The sequence below is a fragment of the Scyliorhinus canicula genome, chromosome 8, assembly GCF_902713615.1.
Source record: "Scyliorhinus canicula chromosome 8, sScyCan1.1, whole genome shotgun sequence".
In the NCBI taxonomy this organism is placed as follows: Eukaryota; Metazoa; Chordata; class Chondrichthyes; order Carcharhiniformes; family Scyliorhinidae; genus Scyliorhinus; species Scyliorhinus canicula.
The window spans coordinates 9,679,728-9,705,627 of record NC_052153.1 but is presented as its reverse complement, the minus strand read 5'-3'; the positions used below and the strand labels follow the sequence as shown (position 1 = coordinate 9,705,627).

At 44.4% G+C, this 25,900-nt stretch overlaps 1 protein-coding gene across 1 annotated transcript in view; it reads left to right on the top strand.

Moving 5' to 3' along the window:
* The window catches only part of smc2 (structural maintenance of chromosomes 2), a 56,386-nt gene that overhangs the window by 11,360 nt on the left and 19,126 nt on the right, over positions 1-25,900 (top strand). Inside the window, 12 exon segments of the mRNA XM_038804147.1 lie at positions 1,516-1,749; positions 2,182-2,331; positions 2,830-3,063; positions 4,037-4,196; positions 5,666-5,719; positions 5,722-5,782; positions 14,960-15,098; positions 15,233-15,352; positions 16,482-16,686; positions 19,620-19,755; positions 21,117-21,241; positions 24,390-24,583. Coding sequence (XP_038660075.1) covers positions 1,516-1,749; positions 2,182-2,331; positions 2,830-3,063; positions 4,037-4,196; positions 5,666-5,719; positions 5,722-5,782; positions 14,960-15,098; positions 15,233-15,352; positions 16,482-16,686; positions 19,620-19,755; positions 21,117-21,241; positions 24,390-24,583 — 1,812 coding nt within the window.

The following is a 25,900-nucleotide window of genomic DNA, read 5'->3' as shown; positions in this document are numbered from 1 at the left end:
GCATCGTCCATTTCCTTAAGACTTTGAATTTTAATTACTTTTTAAATAATTTGTTGATGTATTTCTTTGCATTATAACCTTAATTAATTTGCCCAGCATTAGTTGAGCAGTACATGGAAGAATTATCATGTTCACATTCATTTACCCGAATTTGAGTTTGATGGGGATGAGGTGACTGCAGTTGGGTTGAGACACTCCTAGGTTAAGGAATGAAAAAATGGTCACGGCTGTTGCTGTTAATTGCTATCTAGTTCCTCTTCCTGGAAATCCGTGTCTGTGAAAGTTGTATGAGGACTGGACTGAACTCTGCTGTGATGGTCGGTGTTGTTTAGATGCTGACACTGATTGTCAAGGCTTTCTTGTGAATGTTTAACCCTTAAGGAAGATTCTAGAAGACATGGAAGACAACCAGAGTCTCTGCAACTGTACTCCAAAGAGGAGAGAATATCAATGCTTGCTTCAGTTCTGTAGAACGATCATTTAGATTCGAAACATTAACTCTGTTTCTCTGCACAGATGCTGCCAGACCTACTGAGTATACCCAGCATTTTCTGTTTTTATTGGAGAAGGTGGATGGAGCTGGGAGAAAGTCCTGTGGAGATTGTTTACAGAGGCACCACAAAATTAGACAGTTATTCATGCCTGACTGGATTGAAATGCTGGACTTTAGATTCTTGATTTTTTTTTTTAGAAACTCTTAAACTCCTGAGAGCTAATCTTCATTATAAAACAAAATTTATATAAACGTCTCAGGGCTTTTCACAGGAACGATTATCAACGAATGTTTGACACCAAGCCACAGAACCAGATATTATAGAATCATAGAATTTACAGTGCAGAAGGGGGTCATTCGGCCCATCGAGTCTGCATCTGCCCTTGGAAAGAGCACCCCACTTAAGCCAGCACCTCCACCCTACCCCGTAACCCCACCTAACCTTTTTGGACAATCCACCTAACCTGCTGGTGGCCAAAAGTTTTGTCAAAGAGATAAACTTGGAGGAGTGTTTTACAGGAGCAGAGAGAAGAAGAAGCTTAAAGGGAATTCTGGAGGGTAGAGTCTGGGCAGCAGAGGCACGGTCAGCACTGGTGGAGTGGTGAAAATATAGATGCTCAAAATGCCAGAATTGGACAAGCGCAGAGATCTCGGAGGGTTGTAAAGCTGGAAGATTTTGCAGAAATAGGGAGACGTGAGGCCACGGAGGGTTTGGGGGTACGAGTTTTAAAACTGGGGAGAGTCGATCTAGGGCAGCAAGCAGAGGACTTATGGATGAATGGGACTTATTGCAAGTTAGGGTATGGACAGGGGAGGTTTGGATTGAACTGTAATTTTAAACAAATTTTAAGATCTGTGAGCGTGTGGTAAAGTTTACAAATCAGCATTTCTGTAGGTCACTCATTTAAGTAATTTGAATTAATATTTTAATTCCAGAATTTGCCACCCGTAACAGGTTATTTGATTCTTAACCATCTGAGTAAAGTACTCCATTCTGATTGTTATTATCTTGTTACTGGTAGGAAAGATCCTCATACTTGGAATTCCAGAAGATAACCCGTGAGATCGAGCATCTTACCCGTCTATATGTGGCATATCAGTTTGTTTGCGCCGAGGACACCAAGTTGCGCTCTGCTGAAGATCTGAAGAAGATGCAAGACAACATCACCCAACTCCAAGAAACCAATGCAGACTGTGAAAAGAAAATGAAGGCAATCAGCAAAGAAGTGTCTGAGTTGGAGAAAATCCGAGATGAGGTACACACTAGTCGCAAAGCACTGTTACGCTTTCATTATGATCGGCTCATGTTCTGCAAAGTGTTTGTCCCGATGATAGATGGCACCTACATTTTGCTTGCGCACTTGGCCAGTTCCTGTTGAAAATTGCACTTAATAAGAAGATCCAACTGATGTAGAAACTCGGCATTGATTTGTTTTGTTTTTTGGGATTACTGGCTAAGCAGGAAGCATTTAAATTCGGACACAGTTGGATGCTCCCAGTTGCAAGGCGTTGATTCGCCTCTCCCTACATCTAGATTACAGTCTTTTCTCCAATTACTTTCATTGGCTAATCAAACGCATGTAAAATGTTGCTCCTGTTCTTCACTTTTTTTCAATAGAGACAGAGAGGTTTACACTGATTCTCTGTTTCATTTGCATAGCTCGTAGTAAGGATTTGTTGTCTTGCAGAAAGTTGGCGGAGTGCTTCAGTCCCTGGAGCAAGCAGTTGCTAATGCCCACCGTATGGATGCCAAAGTGCAAAGTACATATGATTCTAAGAAAGACAGCCTCAAAGCTGAAGAAAAAAAACTGAAAACGCTCGTCAAAAGTATGGAGGAGGTGAGGTAATCGTTAAAATAAATCCTGGTGGTTGATGGAGTAGAACTTTTGAAACTGCCCTTGATTTTATGTCGATATATGTTTTTACACTTTGCTCTCTGCCACCCCCTCAGCACCTTTCCGTAGTCTTGAAGTATACTGGTAAATTTATTTTTTCAAAGCGCATTTCCTAATGTAGTTGCTTTGTTCAAAGCCACTTCGTTTTGAGAGTTTGAATGCCTGTTGAGGGCAGCATTTCACAATCTGTAAAATTTGCAAGTTGGGTTTTCTGTGTGTCACTGGATTGAGTGATTGAATTGATATTTTAATCAAATTTAAAATGTTGTTGTCATTTGTTAAACTCTCGGTAGCAGTCAAGTTTTCAATTCTATGTCTGCTGGCTCTTATGCTTGAACATCTAATCTATATCACTGCAAAAGCATCACGCACAAATGTAAAAGTGTCAACTCTTGCACAATTTTTTGCACCTTGATCAATTAGCATCTCTCTTTTATTTAGGATGGTAATACTCTTGCAGCCAAGGAAAAGGAAGTGAAGAAGATCTCTGATGAACTGAACTCTCTACAGGAGACTAGTCAGAAAGATGACAAGACTCTGGAAGCTGCTCAGCAGCACTTCAATGCAGTTTCTGCTGGTCTCTCCAGTAATGAAGATGGAGAGGCAGCTACTCTTGCTGGACAGATGATGGCTTGCAAGAATGACATCAGCAAAGCCGAAACAGAAGCCAAGCAGGTTTGTAATTCGTGCTATGTTTTGAGACTGCTTATAGCTTGAAGCGAAGGTTGCTACTGGTGCTACAATAAATGATACATATAAATGTAATCCTTTAAATGCAAATGTTGAAGTTTGTTTCTTCCTCTGTACCATGCTGCAGAACGTCAGTCTGAAAATTGTATTACACTTGCTCTACTGAGATAAAACTGATGTTCAACCTCCTGATTTGTTAAAAGTGGCATTTGCTAAAAATGAATGTGGCAAAGAAAATTACACTGATATGGTTTTTAAATTTAAAATGCACATTAAAATTGAATATTTAGGTAATATTTAGATTTTTGAATTCTGATTCTTGTTTTCAAATCCTCTCTCTCTGTACCAATGTTTTAGTATCACGTTATTGATGCTGAGATTTAAAACAGGGGCAGTAGAAGCTCATCATTTCCAGAAACTGCTGGCTATCTAGGGGTTCCAATTTTTCAAAAGTCTGCTTGCCATAGTCCATAATGAAAGCTATTTTGAGATGTTTATTGTCTAATAATAATCTTTATTGCCTAATGTAGACTTACATTAACACTGCAACACTGTGAAAAGCCCCTAGTCGCCTCATTCCGGCGCCTGATCTGGTACACGGGGAGAATTCAGAATGTCAAAATTACCTAATAGCCCGTCTTTCAGGACTTGTGGGAGGAAACCGGAGCAGCCGGAGGAAACCCACGCAGACAGGGAGAACGTGCAGACTCCACACATAGTGACCCAAGCCGGGAATCGAACCTGGCACTGTGAAGCCATAATGCTAATCATTATGCTACCGTGCAGCATTTTAGTTTTGTTTCTAAAATTTCTTGGTCTGATGAAAGTACAGGAGAGGTGGCAATCTATACTTAGAAGTCATATATGTAACGATTACAGTTATTGCCAAACTAAGTTAACTTTTTTTCTCAGCACAAATATTACCAATTTATTTTGATGTTCTACTGTTCTGATGTAGGCTCAGATGAAATTGAAACATGCCCAGCAGGAATTGAAAACCAAGCAGACAGAAGTGAAAAAGGTGGACGGTAGTTACAAGAAAAACCAAGATGCTTTTGAAGCTGTTAAAAAGAACAGAGAAAAGCTAGAATCAGAAATGCAGAAACTGAATTATGACGGTTTGTACCGTTTTTGAATGTGATAGTATTGTATCAATTTTGACAAACTGATCCTGTCACAGATAAATATTATTTGTGCTACTCTCATTTTGTTTTGTAATGACTTTTCAATTTGTTTCGAAATTCAATTTAATCTTGTCCTGTTAAATTGATATCGCTGGCTAGACCAGTATTTATTGCCCAACCCTAGTTGCCCTTGAGAAGGTGATGATGAACTGCCTTATTGAACCACTGCAGTCCCTGAGGTGTAGGTACACCCACAATACTATTAGGGAGGGAATTTGACCCAGCAAATGTAAAAGGAACAGCAATATATTTCCAAGCTGGGAGAGTGAGTGGCTAGGCAGGGAACATCCAGGTGTTGGGGTTCCCAGATATCTGTTACTCTTGTCCTTCTAGATGGTAGTAGTCATGGGTTTGGAAGATATGCCTAAGGAACCTTGGTACGTTCCTGCAGTGTATCTTGTACATGGTGTACATACTTGCCACTGCTCGTTGGTGATAGGGAGATTGAATGTTTATGTAAAGGGGAGCAATCAAATGGGTTGTTTTGTCCTGGATGGTGTCAAGCTTCTGGAGTGTTGTTGGAGCCAGGCAAGTGGAGAATATTCCATAACACTTCTGACTTGTGCCTTGTAGATGGAGGGCAGGCTTTGGGGAGTTAGGAGGTGAGTTACTTGCTACAGATTTCCTAGCCTTTGACCTGCTATGGTAGCCACAACATTTATGACTAGTCCAGTTCAGTTTCTGATCAATGGTAACCCCCAGGATGTTGATTGTGGGGGATTCAGTGATGGTAATGCCATTGAATGTCAAGGGTGGTGGTTAGATCCTCTTTTGTTGGAGATGGCCATTGCCTGGCACTCGTGTGGCATGAATGTTACTTGCCACTTGTCAGGCCAAGCCTGGATATTGTCCAGGTCTTGGTGCATTTGGACATGGACAGCTTCAGTATCTGAGGAGTCACAAATGTTACTGAAAATTATGCAGTCATCAGCAAACATTCCCACTTCTGACCTTATGATGGAAGGAAGATCATTGATGAAACAGCTGAAGATGGTTGGGCCTAGGACACTACAATCATGAACTCCAGACTAATGTCTTGGAGCTGAGCTCATTGACCTCCAACAACCAGAACCATCTTCCTTTGTGCCAGGTATGACTCCAACTAGCAGAGGGTTTTCACCCTTATTCCCATTGAATCCAGTTTTGCTGGGGTTCCTTGATGCCATACTCTGTCAAATGTTGCATTGATGGCAAAGGTAGTCACACTCACCCTCACCTATATGCTAAGAAGTGGTCATATTGGCAGTATTTAAAATGTATCTGTAGATTCCATTAGTATGTCAATTCCAATTGACAAGTCATCCTTTAGCTGTGATTTCTAATAAACCTGAAATCGATTTGTGTGGTCAATAATATGTAAACAGAAGAATTAGAGTTTTAACATTTTTTTTCTTCTCCTAAAGATGGCAAAGAGGAGAAGCTTTTGGACCAGCGTCGAGAATTGTCACGAACTGTGAATAACTGAGAGAGTCTTATGAAGCCTTGTTGGCCAAGTTCCCCAGTTTGAATTTTGAATACAAGTAAGTTTGATCTTTCCCAACTTGAAATGTCTTTTAACAAAGTCACTCGCTGGCATCAACCTTTTTAAAAACCGCCTGAAATATATTGGTGAACTTTAGAATAAGTAGGTGTGCATTGCTAATTTTGGAATTTTTAATTGCAGTGATAAACATTGCAACAATCTATATTCTTTTTTTAAAATATTTTTTATTCTCCTTTTTCACATTTTCTCCCAAATTTACACCCACCAACAATAAACAATAATCAGTAACAAATATGTCAATCCCCATATCAATAACAACGATCTCATCCTCCCACCAAACCCCAAACAAAAGGATTCAGGAATCACCCATAGTCACCATTAACACCCCCCCCCCCCCCCAAACTAATGTTCGATGTTATCCAGTTCTTGAAAGTGCATGATGAATAATGCCCCTGAATTGAAGAACCCCTCCATCCTTCCCCTCAGTTCAAACTTCACCTTCTCAAGAGTCAAGAATTCCATCTGGTCCCCCCACCACGCCAGGGCACAGGGTGGAGAGGCTGATCTCCAACCCATCAGGATCCGCCTTTGGGCGATCAACGAGGCGAAGGCTACGATATCTGCCTCCACACCCATTTCCAACTCTGGCTGGTCCGACACCCCGAATATGGCCTCCCGGGGACCCGGGTCCAGTTTCACGTGCATCACTTTAGAAATTACCCTAAAAACCCCCTCCAGTAATCCTCTAGCTTTGGACAGGACCAAAACATATAAACGTGATTAGCGGGGTGTTCCCCCCGTGCAACGCTCGCACATCTTCTACTCCTTCAAAGAATTGGCTCATCCTTTCCCTCGTGAGGTATGCTCCGTATACCACCTTCAGCTGTATCAGCCCCAACCTTTTTTTTAAAATATAATTTTTATTGGAATTTTTTACAGAAAATATAAAACTTAACGACAAACAATGAAATGCAACAAAATAACCCATAATAACTATCACCCCCAGACCGTATCGACGCATGTATCCCATCCCCCACCCCCCCCAACCCCAATGAACAACAGAAGAACTTAAAAATAAATTTAAATTAAATAAACAAACATAGTCATCGTCCGCCGCCCCCCCCCCCCACACACACACACACACCTTTTCCCTCCCCCTTCCCCCCCCCCACCCCCCCGGGTTGCTGCTGCTACTGTCCCCGTACCCTATCGTTGAGCCAGAAAGTCGAGAAAAGGTTGCCACCGCCTAAAGAACCCTTGTACCGACCCTCTCAGGGCGAATTTGATCTTCTCTAGCTTAATGAAACCCGCCATGTCATTGATCCAGGTCTCCACGCTTGGGGGCCTCGCATCCTTCCATTGTAGCAAGATCCTTCGCCGGGCTACTAGGGACGCAAAGGCCAGCACACCGGCCTCTTTATCAGCCCCAACCTTGCGCACGAGGTGGAGGCATTTACTCTGGAGCACCTCACACCAGAATTCCCCCTCCATATCCCCTCCCAACTCTTCTCTCCCACTTTGCTTTGATCCCTTCCAGTGGTGCCTTGTCCTCTTCCAAAATAGCTCCGTAAATGGCTGACACTACCCCCCTTTTCCAGTCTCTCTGTCGTCAGCACCTCCTCCAGCAATGTGGAAGCTGGCTCCACTGGGAAGCTCTGTATCTCCTTTCTGGCAAAATCTCGAACATGTATGTACCTAAACATTTCCCCCTGCTCCAGCCCATACTTCACTTCCAGCTCCTTCAGACCTGCAAACCGACCGCTAAGAAACAAATCTTTTAGTGTCTTAATCCCCTTCTCCTCCTATTTCCGAAAATTTCCATCCCACCTCCCTGGCTCAAATCTGTGGTTCCCTTGAATCAGCATTTCCCTTGACCCTGCCCCCAATCTGAAGTGTTGGCGAAACTGCCTCCAAATTCTCAATGAAGCTATTATTACCGGACTCCCTGAGTATTTCCCCGGAGCTATCTGGAGCAGCGCTGTTGCTAGTGCTTTCAATCCCCACCCCCTGCACAAACTTTCCTCCATCCTGACCCACTGGGAATCAACCCCTCTCTCCCAGCTCCGCACCTTCTCCACATTTGCCATCCAGTAGTAATACATCAGGTCCGGAAGACCCAAACCCCCTGCCTGCCTTCCCCTCTGTAGGAGCACCCTTCTAACTCTGGCCATCTTCCCTCCCCGTATGAACGAAGTAATCCTTCCCTCAATCTCTCTGAAAAAAGCCTTTGGCAGGAAAATCGGTAGGCATTGAAAAATAAACAGAAATCGCAGCAACACATTCATTTTAACCGTCTGTACCAACCCGCCAGTGACAGAAGGAGACCATCCCACCTTAGAACATAGAACATAGAACGATACAGTGCAGTACAGGCCCTTCGGCCCTCGATGTTGCACCGACATGGAAAAAATCTAAAGGCCATCTAACCTACACTATGCCCTTATCATCCATATGCTTATCCAATAAATTTTTAAATGCCCTCAATGTTGGCATGTTCACTACTGTTGCAGGTAGGGCATTCCACGGCCTCACCACTCTTTGCGTAAAAAACCCACCTCTGACCTCTGTCCTATATCTATTACCCCTCAATTTAAGGCTATGTCCCCTCGTGCTAGCCACCTCCATCCGCGGGAGAAGGCTCTCGCTGTCCACCCTATCTAACCCTCTGATCATTTTGTATGCCTCTATTAAGTCACCTCTTAACCTTCTTCTCTCTAACGAAAACAACCTCAAGTCCATCAGCCTTTCCTCATAAGATTTTCCCTCCATACCTGGCAACATCCTGGTAAATCTCCTCTGCACCCGTTCCAAAGCTTCCACGTCCTTCCTATAATGAGGCGACCAGAACTGTACGCAATACTCCAAATGCGGCCGTACTAGAGTTTTGTACAACTGCAACATGACCTCATGGCTCCGGAACTCAATCCCTCTACCAATAAAGGCCAACACACCATACGCCTTCTTCACAACCCTATCAACCTGGGTGGCAACTTTCAGGGATCTATGTACATGGACACCGAGATCCCTCTGCTCATCCACACTACCAAGAATTTTACCATTAGCCAAATATTCCGCATTTCTGTTATTCTTTCCAAAGTGAATCACCTCACACTTCTCCACATTAAACTCCATTTGCCACCTCTCAGCCCAGCTCTGCAGCCTATCTATGTCCCTCTGTAACCTGCAACATCCTTCCGCACTGTCTACAACTCCACCGACTTTAGTGTCGTCTGCAAATTTACTCACCCATCCTTCTGCGCCCTCCTCTAGGTCATTTATAAAAATGACAAACAGCAACGGCCCCAGAACAGATCCTTGTGGTACGCCACTCGTAACTGAACTCCATTCTGAACATTTCCCATCAACTACCACTCTCTGTCTTCTTTCAACTAGCCAATTTCTGATCCACATCTCTAAATCACCCTCAATCCCCAGCCTCCGTATTTTCTGCAATAGACGACCGTGGGGAACCTTATCAAACGCTTTACTGAAATCCATATACACCACATCAACTGCTCTACCCTCGTCTACCTGTTCAGTCACCTTCTCAAAGAACTCGATAAGGTTTGTGAGGCATGACCTACCCTTCACAAAACCATGCTGACTGTCCCTAATCATATTATTCCTATCTAGATGATTATAAATCGTATCTTTTATAATCCTCTCCAAGACTTTACCCACCACAGACGTTAGGCTCACCGGCCTATAGTTACCGGGGTTATCTCTACTCCCCTTCTTGAACAAAGGGACCACATTTGCTATCCTCCAGTCCTCTGGCACTATTCCTGTAGCCAATGATGACCTAAAAATCAAAGCCAAAGGCTCAGCAATCTCTTCCCTGGCTTCCCAGAGAATCCTAGGATAAATCCCATCCGGCCCCGGGGACTTATCTATTTTCACCTTGTCCAGAATTGCCAACACTTCTTCCCTACGCACCTCAATGCCATCTATTCTAATAGCCTGGGTCTCAGCATTCTCCTCCACAATATTATCTTTTTCTTGAGTGAATACTGACGAAAAGTATTCATTTAGTATCTCGCTTATCTCCTCAGCCTCCACACACAACTTCCCACCACTGTCCTTGACTGGCCCTACTCTTACCCTAGTCATTCTTTTATTCCTGACATACCTATAGAAAGCTTTGGGTTTTCCTTGATCCTACCTGCCAAAGACTTCTCATGTCCCCTCCTTGCTCGTCTCAGCTCTCTCTTTAGATCCTTCCTCGCTTCCTTGTAAATATCAAGCGCCCCAACAGAAACTTCACGCCTCATCTTTACATAGGCCTCCTTCTTCCTCTTAACAAGAGATTCCACTTCTTTGGTAAACCACGGTTCCCTCGCTCGACCCCTTCCTCCCTGCCTGACTGGTACGTACTTATCAAGAACATGCAATAGCTGTTCCTTGAACAAACTCCACATATCCAGTGTGCCCAACCCTTGCAGCCTACTTCTCCAACCAACACATCCTAAGTCATGTCTAATGGCATCATAATTGCCCTTCCCCCAGCTATAACTCTTGCCCTGCGGGGTATACTTATCCCTTTCCATCACTAACGTAAAGGTCACCGAATTGTGGTCACTGTTTCCAAAGTGCTCACCTACCTCCAGATCTAACACCTGGCCTGGTTCATTACCCAAAACCAAATCCAATGTGGCCTCGCCTCTTGTTGGCCTGTCAACATATTGTGTCAGGAAACCCTCCTGCACACATTGTACAAAGAATGACCCATCTAATGTACTCGAACTATATCTTTTCCAGTCAATGTTTGGAAAGTTAAAGTCTCCCATAACAACTACCCTGTTACTTTCGCTCTTTTCCAGAATCATCTTCGCCATCCTTCCTCTACATCCCTAGAACTATTAGGTGGCCTATAGAAAACTCCCAACAGGGTGACCTCTCCTTTCCTGTTCTAACCTCAGCCCATACTACCTCAGAAGAAGAGTCCCCATCTAGCATCCTTTCCGCCACCGTAATACTGTCCTTGACTAGCAGCGCCACACCTCCCCCTCTTTTGCCCCCTTCTCTGAACTTACTAAAACACCTAAACCCCGGAACCTGCAACAACCATTCCTGTCCCTGCTCTATCCATGTCTCTGAAATGGCCACAACATCGAAGTCCCAGGTACCAACCCATGCTGCCAGTTCCCCTACCTTATTTCGTATACTCCTGGCATTGAAGTAGACACACTTCAAACCACCTACCTGAACACTGGCACCCTCCTGCGAAGTCAAATCTGTGCTCCTGACCTCTATACTCTCAATCTCCCGTACCCTAAAACTACAATCCAGGTTCCCATGCCCCTGCTGAATTAGTTTAAACCCCCCCAAAGAGCACTAACAAATCTCCCCCCCAGGATATTGGTGCCCCTCAGGTTCAGATGTAGACCATCCTGTCTATAGAGGTCCCACCTTCCCCAGAAAGAGCCCCAGTTATCCAGAAATCTGAATCCCTCCCGCCTGCACCATCCCTGTAGCCACGTGTTTAATTGCTCTCTCTCCCTATTCCTCATCTCACTATCACGTGGCACGGGCAACAACCCAGAGATAACAACTCTGTTTGTTCTCGCTCTGAGCTTCCATCCTAGCTCCCTAAAGGCCTGCCTGACATCCTTGTCCCCTTTCCTACCTATGTCGTTAGTGCCAATGTGGACTACGACTTGGGGCTGCTCCCCCTCCCCCTTAAGGACCCGGAAAACACGATCCGAGACATCACGTACCCTTGCACCTGGGAGGCAACATACCAAACGTGAGTCTCTGTCGCTCCCACAAAATCTCCTATCTGTGCCCCTGACTATTGAGTCCCCAATTACTAATGTTCTACTCCTTTCCCCCCTTCCCTTCTGAGCAACAGGGACAGACTCCGTGCCAGAGGCCCGTACCCCATGGCTTACCCCTGGTAAGTCGTCCCCCCCACAAGTATCCAAAACGGTATACTTGTTACTCAGGGGAACGACCGCAGGGGGTCCCTGCACTGACTGCTTCTTCCCAGTCCCTCTTACAGTTACCCATCTATCTCCAGTCTTTGGTGTAACTATTTCCCTGAAGCTCCTATCTATGACCCCCTCTGCCTCCCGAATGATCCGAAGTTCATCCAGCTCAAGCTCCAGGTCCCTAACACGGTTTTTGAGGAGCTGGAGTTGGGTGCACTTCCCACAGATGAAATCAGCAGGGACACTGACGGCGTCCCTCACCTCAAACATTCTGCAGGAGGAGCATTGTACTGCCTTCCCTGACATCACCTCTAGATTTAAAAATAACAAGAAAAAGAAAAAGAAAGGAAGAGCTTACCTGATATTACCTCAAACCCTGCTCCCGCTCAAAGGTAAGCAAATTAAAGGCACTCACTCACCTTCACGACAGGCCCCTGCTCCCGCTTCCCAACCACCGTGGGGTGGGGGGGTTGGTTAGAGGAGGAGGTAGGGTGGGAAACACTCACGAAGTGTTTCAGGTTTAACTGTCACTTGCCAACAGCCTCTCCACAAACCACCTTCAACTTAGGCTGACCGCACTGCACGTATGCAAATTTCCCCAGAACAGCTGATCAGTAGCTCTGCTCTGCTGCCCTCTGCTGGATGATTGCCTTCACTCAAACTCCTCGGGTCCCCTTCGCAGATTCACCTTCAACTTAGGCTGACCGCACTGCACGTATGCAAATTTCCCCAGAACAGCTGATCAGTAGCTCTGCTCTGCTGCCCTCTGCTGGATGATTGCCTTCACTCAAACTCCTCGGGTCCCCTTCGCAGATTCACCTTCAACTTAGGCTGACCGCACTGCACGTATGCAAATTTCCCCAGAACAGCTGATCAGTAGCTCTGCTCTGCTGCCCTCTGCTGGATGATTGCCTTCACTCAAACTCCTCGGGTCCCCTTCGCAGATTCACCTTCAACTTAGGCTGACCGCACTGCACGTATGCAAATTTCCCCAGAACAGCTGATCAGTAGCTCTGCTCTGCTGCCCTCTGCTGGATGATTGCCTTCACTCAAACTCCTCGGGTCCCCTTCGCAGATTCACCTTCAACTTAGGCTGACCGCACTGCACGTATGCAAATTTCCCCAGAACAGCTGATCAGTAGCTCTGCTCTGCTGCCCTTGCCAGATCAGCTTTCACTCTCCCCACCAAACTAGAAATATTGTACCTGCGGAGCCCCCCCCCCCCCCCCCCCCCCCCCCCCCCCCCCTTTCCCGGGCAACATGCACCCCCAGGTACCCAAAGTGAGTCCCTGCCCTATGGAATTCAACAATCTATATTGTGTCATTTTTAAAAATCAGTTGGTGGATTTGTTTGACTTTTGCATTCTTCACATATCAGGATTTGATTTTGCAGCTCATTTAACATCTTTCTAAAATACAGTAGAAATGATAATAACAATCCTTTATTGCCACAAGTAGGCTTACATTAACACTGCAATGAAGTTACTGTGAAAAGCCCCTTGTCGCCACATTCCGGAGCCTGTCCGGGTACATGAGAATTCCGAATTCCCAGCTGGTACAGGAATTGAACCCACGCTGCTGACCAGCTATCTAGCCCACTGAGCTAAACTAGCCCTGCTGTATATGTACTCGATTATGTACATAAATTATGTGCTCAATTACTTGCGCCACTGAAGGTGGCATTTGTAATGTTTTGCCCCTGTTAGTCTGTCTTTTTGTTTGTAAACAATATGCATCAAATACGAATACACAGATTTCAATGAAGCTTGGCCTGAGGAAGAACTGATTAGTTTTTGGTGAAAGGATCAATTTATATGGTTGCAAGATTTGCTGATGACACAAAGATCGACAGGAAAGTGAGTTGTGAAGAGGGCATAGAGCCTGCAGGGGGATTTAGAAAATTAAAAATTTGGAAGATGGAGTATACTGTGGGGAAAAATGTGAGCTTGTCCACTTTGGCAGGAAAAACAGGTAGTGTCTCAAAACCAGCAACCATAGAACGGGGTTCTTTTTAAAAAATAAATTTAGAGTACCCAATTCATTTTTTCCAATTAAGGGGCAATTTAGTGTGGCCAATCCACCTAGCCTGGACATCTTTGGGTTGTGGGGGCGAAACCCACGCAAACATGGGGAGAAATTCCACACGGACAGTGACCCAGAGCCTGGATCGAACCCCAGACCTCGGCGCCGTGAGGCAGCAGTGCTAATCACTGCGCCACCTTGCTGCCCTAGAACGGATTCATGTTGGATTTCAGATCTTGCTGGTTTTCGATTTGGGCCCAGTCTGGCCATGAGTCACTTGGAGCATGGGAAAAGACAGACATGCAAAGCTCCTATCTAAACGATGCACCTTTGCCGAGATAACGTCTAGCCAAGCAAGTCAGTCATTCTTTTTACTTGTTAAATTCATGCATGGCAGCTTGAATATGTCAGTTTTCCGGATGTTGATGGTTTTTGGATAGCCAGATTTAAGACACTGCCTGTATATTATTTGAATGATGAAAGACTGTTGAACTATATGGTGTAGAGTGATCCGAGTGTCCAGTTAGACGTGATCTACAAAATATTATGCAGGTTACAGTAGGTGATCGGGAAGGCAAAGGGAATGTTGGGATTTATTGCAAAAGGAATTGGATGTAAGTCTTGCTGCAACTGTGCAGGGGCTTTGTTAAACCACATTTGGTTGAGTGTGTGCAGTTTTGGTCTCCTTAAGAAAAGATATAATTTCATTGGAAGCAATTCAGAGAAGGTCCACTCCCAGAACTCCTGGCACGAAGCGATTATCTTGTGAAGAAAGATTAAACATGATGGGCTTAAACCCATGGAAGTGTGAGGTGATTGTATCAAAATAAATAAAAATTCTGAAGGGACTTGACAGGGCTAATGCTGGGAGGATGTTTCCCCATGTGGGGGGAGTCTAGAACAAGAGGACACCATTGGAAAAATTAGGGCCAAGCATTTAAGATTGAGCTGAGGAAAATTTATTTTTTCCTCAGAGTGGAATTCTCTTACTCAGAAAGCAGGGAAGGCTTGGGTCATTGAATATATTTAGATAGATGTTTGATCGACAAAGGAACAAAAAGTTAATGGGGACAGACAGGAAAGTGGAGTTGAGGCCATAATCAGCTGATCCATGATCATATTGAATGGCGGAGAAGATTCAATAGGCCAAATGGCTTAATCGTCCAGATTCTGGTGTACAGGCGTTTTAAATGCCTTGCTATCTATTGTTGAAGACGTTTAAAATCTAATTGAAAACAAAATTCTGGAATACTTACTTTTAGGGATCCTGAAAAAAATTGGGACTCTAATCGTGTGAAAGGGCTTGTTGTCACACTTCTCTCTGTGAAAGATATCTCAACAGCGACAGCGTTGGAAGTGGTTGCTGGAGGTCGTCTGTACAATGTTGTGGTGGACACAGAGGTAAGTGATTAGCACAGATAATACCTTTTGATAGACGCCACTGTTTCTGGAGTCAATTCAACTAAGACTGCTGTCATATCTCCACACCTAGATCTCCAGTGACTGTAATTTTCCTCCAAAATTTCTTTGTTTAGATGACTGGCAAGAAGCTTTTAGAAAAAGGAGAGCTGAAACGAAGATGCACCATCGTACCACTCAACAAAATTTCTGCTAAATGCATTAATGAAAATACTGTTCAGACTGCCAAAAACCTGGTAAGCTCAGGATGTTGAGATGTTTGGACTATGAGCTTAATGATTTTGCATGTACTTCTACCCTTGTTTGCCTGAGTGCTTTTGCATAATAACAGGTACATGTTTAATAATCTTAGACCTGTTTGAGTTTAAAGCTATTCTGTATGACGGATTAATTGTAACTGCTGTGATCACCTTGATCGGGTTTGTTTGATACACTCAGATATGTGGAGCAATAAGTATTGTGATAGTTGATGCCAGACAAGTGTTGTTTAAAGGTTTCCAGGCAGTTTTTTTGCACTAGCAATAATGTGTCAGTCAATTGTGACTGGTACACTTTGTGTATGATAGTTTGTAGTTTTATGAATTTTCTTAATTTGTTTGCTCGTTCTTGGATAGATCAGAGGGGAAAGGAGTAGAAATGTTCATCCACAGAGTTATGATTGCGATTGCACTGTATGATTAAAGTAGTGGAAGCAGATTCAGGAACAACTTTCACAAGAAAATTGTACACATACATGGAAGGGAAAAAGTTGCAGGGGAATGGGGAAGGGAATGGGACAATTGGGAAACTCTTTCAAAGAGCTAGCACAGGCATGATGGGCCGAATAACCACCACCTGTGCTGTGTGATTCCGAGGATGAAACTAACTTAGTGTTCACCTTGCAATACTCTCCACTCTGGTATATTATTGTAAATGAATAGGACCATGCTTTGCCAGAAAGCATCCGTTGGCTGTTTTTATTGCCTGTGATATATACACATTGTGGAGAAAAAAGGCGTTTTGAAAGGAAAAATCCAGTCAGTTTCCGACACGTTTCTTGCTCTTTTTGGGGTATGTTTGATTATGATAAATTAGACGTAGAGAAAATGGTTCCACTTGTGGGGGAGTGTGAAGCTGTAAGTATATAAATATAAGATAATCAGTAATATATCCAATAGAGAATTCAGAAAACACTTCTTTACCCAGAGAGTGGTACGGTTGTGGACTGTGCGACAATGAGGCGTTGGGGCGAATTGCATAAATGCATTTAAGAAAAGCTAGATAAGCACATTATGCTGTAGGTTATAAATCTATATTCATGATCTAAAGTGCAGTTGTTGTACAGCTGATTGTAATTCATTTCTTTTTTTGGTTTCTTTATTTTAGGTGGGTGCAGACAATGTGCACGTGGCCTTGTCCCTGGTTGGATATGAGCATGAAGTAAAGAAGGCAATGGAGTACGTTTTTGGATCTGTGTTAGTATGTGACTGCTTGGATAATGCCAAGAAGGTGACCTTTGATCCTCGGATAATGACAAAGACGGTTACTCTTGGTGGAGATACATTTGACCCACAGGGAACGTTAAGTGGAGGTTAGAGTGCTTCTCTATTTGGGACAGATTGCTGATCTTTTTTTTTACTCATGTTGTTTGCGTTTTTATGATGTGGGTGAGAAAATGTATCCTGGAACCTTACTAAAAGTGCCTCGGTTTGGTACACTACAAGATCAAAAAAAACTTCTGGTTTCATAAAGTGATGAAACATGATTGTAATGAAAGTCGGATACGAATTTAAATAAGAATAATGTTATGTTGGTCAAGATAATGCTCAAACCAGTACTAAATGACTGAAAATTTCCTTTAGTCAAGTTTAATCAAGAGCTATTGCTTACGGGTGGCATGGTAGCACAGTGGTTAGCATTGTTGCTTCACATCGCTAGGGTCTCGGGTTCAATTCCTGGCTTGGGTCGCTGCCTGTGCATTCTCCCTGTATCTGCGTGGGTTTCCTGCGGGTGCTCCGGTTTCCTCCCACAAGTCCCGAAAGATGTGCTGTTAGGTAATTTGGACATTCTGAATTCTCCCTCTCTGTACCCGAACAGGTGCCAGAGTGTGGCGACTAGGGGCTTTTCACAGTAACTTCATTGCAGTGTTAATGTAAGCCTACTTGTAACAATAAAGATTATTATTATTATTATTATTAAAACTCAAACCATTTTTGCACTGCTGTGCATTGTATCTGAATGGATGCAAAAAATGCCTTTTTTCCCCTTTTTCAGCTTTATACTCGCCTCTAAATTGTTAGTATTTTTGGGTTAGATGTTTGCCTTTTGTTCAGCATTTGCAGACCACTCGAGTGCCGATTGTAAAGAATAGAGGGTCAATGTGCTGTTAACCACTCCGCATTCAGATAAATGTTGTTATGCAGTTGCATAGAGGTATTGTCACTGGACTAGTTAGCCAAGGGTTAATACTGTAGGGACCCAGGTTCAAATCCCACAATGGCAGATGGTGAAATATGAATTCATTAAACCCGGGTCTAATGTCGTAAAATCCCATCTCGTTCACTTTTTTGACTTCAGACTTTTAAAAAATATTTTTATTCTCCATTTTCTTCAAAATTTACACCCCACCAACAAACAGTAAACGGTAACAAATACAATGTAAATCCCCTTATTAACAACACCGATCCCATCCTCCCACCACCCCCCCAAACAACAGCCCACATGACAATATAAGCATCAAATAAAACAAACCCTCCCAAGGAGAAAAAGGAATCGGGAATCGCCTATGGTCACCATTAAGATATATACTGCCCCCCCCCCCCCCCAATATTCAAAGCCATCCAATCCCCAAAGCAGTACCGTGAATGACACCCAGGAATTGTAGACCCCCACCAGACTCCCCTCCACTTCCTCTTGTAAATTCCTCCCCCCAGCCTCTGTTCCTTCCCCCAACTTTTCACCCCGGCTAGACTCACTGAAACCTGTTCTACCAGGCTCCGATGGCCGCAGCCCCCTGCCCCCCACCTCACTCCCGTTCATTGGTCGGCTTAAACCAGCCAGCGTGGTGGCCCCGACCGGGTCTCCTTCCCCCTTGCCCGGCCCCAGGAAAACCAAGAACTCCCCGTTAGCACACAACCCCAGAATACACACCCAAGCTCCAAACAACCATCATTGCAAATTAAAGTCCCAACTCTTCCCTTGTCCAAATATACAGTGTTGACTCATTTAGTACATACACCAGCACGCAGTGAAAAAATAAAATTACACAAGGCCGTTTTTTTCCCAAACTTGGGACATTTATTTCCCAAACTTGGACATTTCTCCTCCCTGTGCCTTCTTACAGCTTTTTCAGCCTCCGTTGTCCCTGGGACCGGGTGTTAAAATTGTGTCCAATTATTTTTTTCCATTTAGGGGGCAATTTAGCGTGGCCAATCCACCTACCCTGCACGTCTTTTGTGTTGTGGGGGTGAGAACCACGCAGACGCAGGGAGAATGTGCAAACTCCACACGGACAGTTACCCAGGGCTGGGATCGAACCCGGGTCCTCAGCGCCATAGGCAGCAGTGATGACCACAGCGCCACCATGCCGCCCAGTTGTTGGAATAAGAAAAGAGCTTTTTCTGAGAGGCACTGAACTGAACCTCGAATAAGTACTTTTATATGGTGGCTCGCTAACGTGAATCACCGTTTGATTTGAAATAAGCTGGCCACCGATGCACTGTCCCAAGATCCTCTTCTGCAAGTGCACCAGAATAAACTTTGTTTTTGCTGTATCTCAACACCGGTAGATGACAGAGATCGATTGATTCTTGATTAATAAGGGGATTATGGTTTGTGGAGAGATGGCGGGAGAATGGGGATGATAAATAATATCAGCCACGATTGAATGGCGGAGCAGACTTGATGGGCCGAGTGGCCTAATTCTCCTCCTATGTCTTATGGTCTTATGATCAGTCATTCAGAAGATCCTAAATGCGTGTCCGCACAACTGCAGCTGCAAATGACATTAAGATTTTGCCGCACGCTTGTTGTTGAGCTGAATGGCTGTACCCTCCCACCAACCGCCCATTTCTGCTATAAATAATCCAATTGGTACCTGTCTGCAGAAATATTTTCAAACACACGACCCAACAATCACAGAGATTATAATATGCAGACGCCTGTCAACCTCCCTTGAGCTGTTGAGTATCAATTAGGCCCAGAATAAGTATTTAGGTCTTCATGTTCTATGACAAAAGAAAAACACCAAAAAACCTCCAAGACAAAGAATGCCCTTTTTGCAACCACTAGTGTCAGTGCAGTAGAATGGTATCGCAAGCAAAAATCTGATAGTCTGGTCAAATGTAGGTTCATGTGCACATTATCCGGATACTTCCATTATTTGTTTCGACAAATTGTATTGAAGTTTGTAGGTTACGGAAGACCAGAATGTGCTTTTACACATTGCTCTTTTGTTCTCTTGTGTAAGATCAATGAATGGCATTTGTGATTTGTGACCCATTGTGCATTAATTCTATTAATCAGGTGCTCGAATGCAGTCTGTCTCAGTGTTGGTTAAACTCCAGGAGCTGAAAGATGTCCAGGATGAGCTCAAATCTAAACAAGCTAACTTACAGAAAGTGAATAAAGAGCTGGAGAGCCTAAAAAATATTGTGGAAAAGTACGTCTGCTCCTTGGGTTTTGAAAATATTTTTATTCTACCTATTTGATTACCTAGAATGCTTATGGAGTATAAACCAGCAATTTATCTTTGAACTAGTTACAATTATTTGACTTTTTCTGTTATTTTTCTGTTTGATATCTCATCCAAAGGAGGATACCTCAAACAAATTATTGCCCCTCAGCAAAGGACTGATGTCACCTTAAGTATTCTGCATGAGAGCTGAATTAATTGGTCTTGAAGTCGCAAACCTCAATGAGTGTGAAGAGTCCACGGGCCTCTGTTATGATTGTGACCATCCTGTCACATTAACTGTCTCGCTCATTTTCTCCTTTCACTGTACCTTCCCTTTGCCACCAAGCCATTCCTGCCCCAAGGATCCCTCTGCCTTAGCCCAAACGTGCATCTGTGTTATAGAGTACAGAATGAGCTTTTTTCTTCTTCCTCTATCCCTCTGTTTATTGCAGAAAGTCGTTGGCAACAGGATCTTTGTGAGGCCAAGTGGCTGTTGTTACTTTATAAAATGGGATGCTCCTTTCCTCTGATTCTGAATGAATACATAGAGTTTACATATAATTTGCAGTGCAGAAGGAGGCCATTTGGCCCACCGAGGTTCCACCAGCCCTTGGAAAGAGCACCCCATTTAAGCCCACACCTCCACCCTATCCCTGTAACCCAATAACCCCACCCAACCTTTTTCAACACCTAAGGGCAATTTAGCACGGCCAGTCCACCTAACCCACACATCTTTGGACTGTGGGAGAAAACCGGAGCACCCGAGGAAACCCACGCAAACACTGGGAGAATGTGCAGTCTCCGCACAGACTGTGACCCAAGCAGGGAATCGAACCTGGGACCCTGGAGCTGTGAAGCAACTGTGCTGACCACTGTGCCACCGTGCTGCCCAACAGTCAGAAATAATATCCTGCTTCATTCACTTCCCATTCCCTGAGCTGTGCTGACCTATTGGATTCTACCTTTTCTAATGTTATTGTTCTGCAGCTTGGTTATTAATCATGCTGATTCTAGCCAGGAGGGAGTGGTAAATCTGGGGCTGTGACCTGGCTACTGGAAATAATCTTGCCTTTTATATGCATATCTTTGAACTCCTGCAAAAAAGTTGTTTGTGCTGGCTAGATTCAGAATCCAAGTATGTGGGGGTGAAGTTTTGTAGATTAAAATTTAGCAGTACAACGAAAAGGCAGGAAAATGCCTAACCAATCAGCAAGAAAAAAAATAGACTTAATGTTCACTGCAGACATCTGTTTATTTGGACTGAAACAATTCAGTAAATTAAATTTTCTGTATTCCTATACCATAGTTTGGTGCGACAATGTAAACTTTTTCACAAATCTTTGCAGATACCGAGAGTTGAAACTGCAGTGTGAATTGAAATCTCAGGAGGAAGAACTACTGCTTGTAAAGCTTCAACAGAGCTCCTACCACAAGCAGCAGGAGGAATTTGAAACCCTTCAAAAAACAATTGGTACTTGGCTACTGTAACTAAGGAGGGGAGATGGTTGTGAAATTTTTCATGGGTGCATGATATAGTCAAAGCTATTCCCAGCATGAGTTTTTATATGGTCTTGTGGAGTATTTATCGCCTAAGTATTTACATTTAAAATGGCCGGTTTGCATCATTTCTGGGAGCAGCCATTGAAGCCTCATGGCTAGCACTGGCTCAGTTTCTCAACACCCTCTGCTTTACCAAATCAGCAACAGTGGATACTGTCGTTAAAGTACAAAGTAGTGGGCTCTGTTCTAAGGAGTAAGCTGGAATTATACCTTAAAAAAACTCAACTTGAGTGTCTGGCAGGTTTTAGAAAGGGAAGATTTTGATTATTAGCTTTTTTTTCAGAAAGTAGGCTTGATAAGTTTCAGGTTATATGGTTAATTCCATATAGTGTAAGCTGAATTTACAACTTGTATTAATGAAGTTCTTTGTAAATCTTCTGATTAAACTAAGGAAATATCTAGTGTAGTGCATGAAACTGCATAAGATGTTGGGTTTAACAGTATTCATGAGAAGTATAGACTGGGGAAGATATTAAATGGAGTTCTCTGGGGTCACTTGTTTTCGTCCAAGATGTATATATTTTTTTGTATATATTTTTATTCTCCATTTTCTTCAGAATTTACACCCCACCAACAAACAGTAAACGGTAACGAATACAATGTCAATCCCCTTATTAACAACAACTATCCCATCCTCCCACCACCCCCCAAACAACGGCCCGCATGACACTGAAAGCATCAAATAAAACAAAACCTCCCAAGGTGGAAAAGAAAAAGGAATCAGGAATCGCCTATGGTCACCATTGACATATACAGTCCACCCAACCCCCCACATGCACACACAATATTCAATGCCATCTAATCCCCGAAAGAGTACCGTGAATGACACCCGTGAACCGTAGTCACCCCCCACCCAGACAACTCTCCTCCACTTCCTCTTGTAAACTCCTTCCCCCAACCCTGGTTCCTTCGACCAACATTTCACCCCGGCTAGACACACCGAAACCTGTTCTACCAGGTCCGATGGCCGCAGCCCCTCCCCCCACCTCACTCCCGTTCACTGGCCGGCTTAAACCGGCCATCATGGAGGCCCCCACCTGGGTCTCCTTGCCCCCTGCCCGGTCCCAGGAAAACCAAAAAATCTCCTTTAACACACAACCCTCGCATACACACCCAAGCTCCAAAGAACCATCATTGCAAACGAAAGTCCCAACTCTTCCCTTACCCAAATATATACAGCATCGACCAATTTAGTACATACACCAACACACAGTGAAAAAACAAAGTTACATGTGCCTACATCGGTACATGACCATTTCTCAATTCTGCCACAATCCTGCCTTAGCAAACTCCTCCGCTGCTTCCGCCGTCCCAAAATAAAAATCCTTGGATTTGTAGGTCACCCTCAAATTAACTGGATATACTATGCCGCACTGCACCTTGCTGATGTACAGTGCCTTCTTCACCCGGCTGAAGGCAGCCCGCCTCCTCGCCAGCTCCACCGTAAAGTCCTGGTATATGCGTATACCAGCTTTGCCCAGCACAGGACCTTCTCCTTCACACTGTACCTATGGAAACACACAGTTACTACTCTTGACTGCTCACTCGCCTTTCGTATAGGCCTCCACGACCGATGAGCCCGATCCAGTTCATATCGGGAGGGATCGTCCCCCTCCCCCAATAGCTCCACCAACATGGTGGCAAAATACTCCGTCGGCCTCAGGCCTTCCTCCCCTTTGGGCAGACCCACAATCCTCAGATTCTGTCGCCAGGATCTGTTTACCAGGTCTTCCATTTTGGCTCGCAGACCCTTTTTGGTCTCTATCACCTTTCGCAACTCCTTCCCCATCGAGGTGAGTTGATCACTGGGCTGCGATAATGCTCTTTCACTTCCTTCAGTGTCTCACCTTGCTCCCACACCTCTGCCGCTGTACTAGATACCGTCGCCCTCACCGGGGCAATCGCCTCCTCCACCAGCACTTTCAATACCGCCCCATCTCCTTCTTCATCGCTTCCATGTGCTCTGTGAACTGTTTTTCAACTTCCACAGCCATCACCTTGGTCATTTCTTCTGCTGTGAGCAATGCGACCTCCCCTGGTGCTCCAGCCTCCCATTTCCTTACAGTTCCTGCGCTGACTTTTTTTACTCCCCGGCGGACTTCCGTTAACCCCCTTTTTCACGACCGTTTTTCTCCCAAACTTGGACATTTCTCCTCCCTATGCCTTCTTACAGCCTTTTCAGCCTCTGTTGCCCCCGGGACCGGGCGGTAGACTCTGAAATTCCTATTCCTGAGCAGGAGCCCATCACCGGAAGTCCTCCATACAGGAATTAACTTTACTTTTTAAATGCAATGAACCAGAAAGAAAAGGAATGAATGATGCAAGAAGCATCAAGAATAAAGTATTGAGCCACAGCAATGCACATCAAGCAAGAATATTGATGACAAACATTGCAGAAATGTGGGTCTTTGTGCAATTGGAGTCAAAGGTAGGAAGCAAAATAGAGAGTAATTGCACTATTGATGGAAATTATATCGCCATTTTAGAAAGGCTGCGTGTAGCAAGAAAAGAGGATAAAATTGGGTTGGAAATGGGGCTCCACCCAATGATGGCGTGCTTTGCAAGTGCATTCACTTTCAAAGAGTGTGCTCTACTGAATTAGATGCCTTCTTCCCTCCGCCTTTTGGAGGCAGTGAGGAATGCGCAAGAGCCTCAATTTCTTAGTTGAGCTCTTAATTTTGGCCAGCTTGCCTTACTGCTGGATTCTATTTCAATTAGCTTACTTGATGGTGCTTTTCACTCGAATACTGGTATTTGCTGTTCTGACCGTTGAGATTTTTTAAAGTGTGTATTATTGCATCCAAGGCTCTGAGTTTCTTAGCATGTCTATCCCAATTGCATTATTTCTTGATGGATATTTAGAAATGTGTTTTTTGTGCGTTGCAAAACCTTTTGTTCATAGTATAGATCCCACAAACGTCTTATGACACTAACATTTCATTTGCTGTAAGTAAATTGTTCTTTGACTGTTGATTAAAAAATGATGGAGGGCAAACATATAGGAAGGCACGAAAAAACTCAAATGACACTGTTGTTAATGGCGTCTCCTTTGATTATAGGCGAGTGTGAAGAAACGCTGAACAAAACGAAAGAAGTCCAAAAGAAGGCTGAAGAAAAGTACAAGATCTTGGAAAACAAGATGAAAAATGCTGAGTTTGAGAGGGAAAAGGAACTGAAGGAAGCTCAGAAAAAGCTGGATGGTGCCAAAAAGAAGGCTGACTTGTCCAATAAGAAGACTAAAGGGAAACAACAGGTGCATAACATTGGAATGAGATGTCGCATCTAGTTTGCCTCTGAATAGCGAGATGGAGGTCAGTCGTTGTGTGAAGTGGAATCCTGTTGGGAATGACTCGACAAATTCAACTTTGCTCAGCTCTGATTGATATTTTTTCTGTAATTTCTATGACCAGAAAAGCGAGGTTAACATACATCCTCCACCTGATGTGTTAACTCTTTTTCTCCCTCTCTAGACTGTGCTTAACATGCTGTGTATTTCCATTTTGCCTACTGTTTCATGGTCAATTCCCTACCCACTCACCCTTACCACGAGAATATCTCAAACAGTGTTTCCACGGATATTCTTGACTCTCAACCAGCTCATTTACTCATTCGCCCTCCACCGCAAGTCATTAATTCTCAATAGGTTGCAGATTTTATCTGTTTTGCTAAATTCCAATACTCACGTACATTCCCATGATGTGGAGAGGAAATTGGGTTAGACAGCTCTTGTGTTTGCATGAGTAGCAGATTGTTCTGACCGAGCAGATGGATGGTGAGAGAAACTGGGAAAGCGAACTAAAAATGGGGGTGGATTTTACAGGCGAACTGATTAAATTTGAGATTGGCGTTGCATTGGAGAGGTCACCTACTTTATTTTACGAGACTCCTCCCCACTTCCAAATGTGCTGACAGGAAAGTTCAACTCAAGATGTGAAGGCGAGTACTTAATTTCAGAAGTTTCCTTCACGCTAAAGGGAATATCATCCAATTTGAAAACACAGAGGGCTGCATTCTCCATTATTGGGACTATGTCCCCCATGCCGGGGTCAAAACGATAGAGTTTTACGCCAGAAAACCTGGCATCAAAGGGACACAAATTCCCAGCCCTGCAGGGGGCTAGCAGGGACCCGGAGTAGATCTTGCAGCTTTTGCTGCAGATACGGGCCACCGCACTTCCGGGTCAGAGGCTGCGCAGCACGGCAGCGGCCTCCAGCGGCTATGCCGTGCTGCATGGCGGACTCGGACCGCGGAGCTAGACCCACAAAAGAGACCCCGCCCAATTGGCCGTGGGCCCGACCCTCAACCCCCACTTGGACATTCCCCGGCCCCGAGAAGGCCCCCCCCTATCCTCCAATTGGCCCGCCCCCAACCAGGGCAGCCGCAGACTGAGTCTGCAGCCGCCATGCGAGTTTCCCAACCGGCTGGAGCACATTAGTTCCACGCCGTCGGGACTTCGGCCGTTCAGGGGCGCAGAATTGTTGAGCGGGCCTCTGGCAATGGCCCCAGGTAGGTCCCAGGCGGCGAAGTACGCCGCTTTTCGGGCCCGCAAAATCGGTGAACCAGCGCCGTC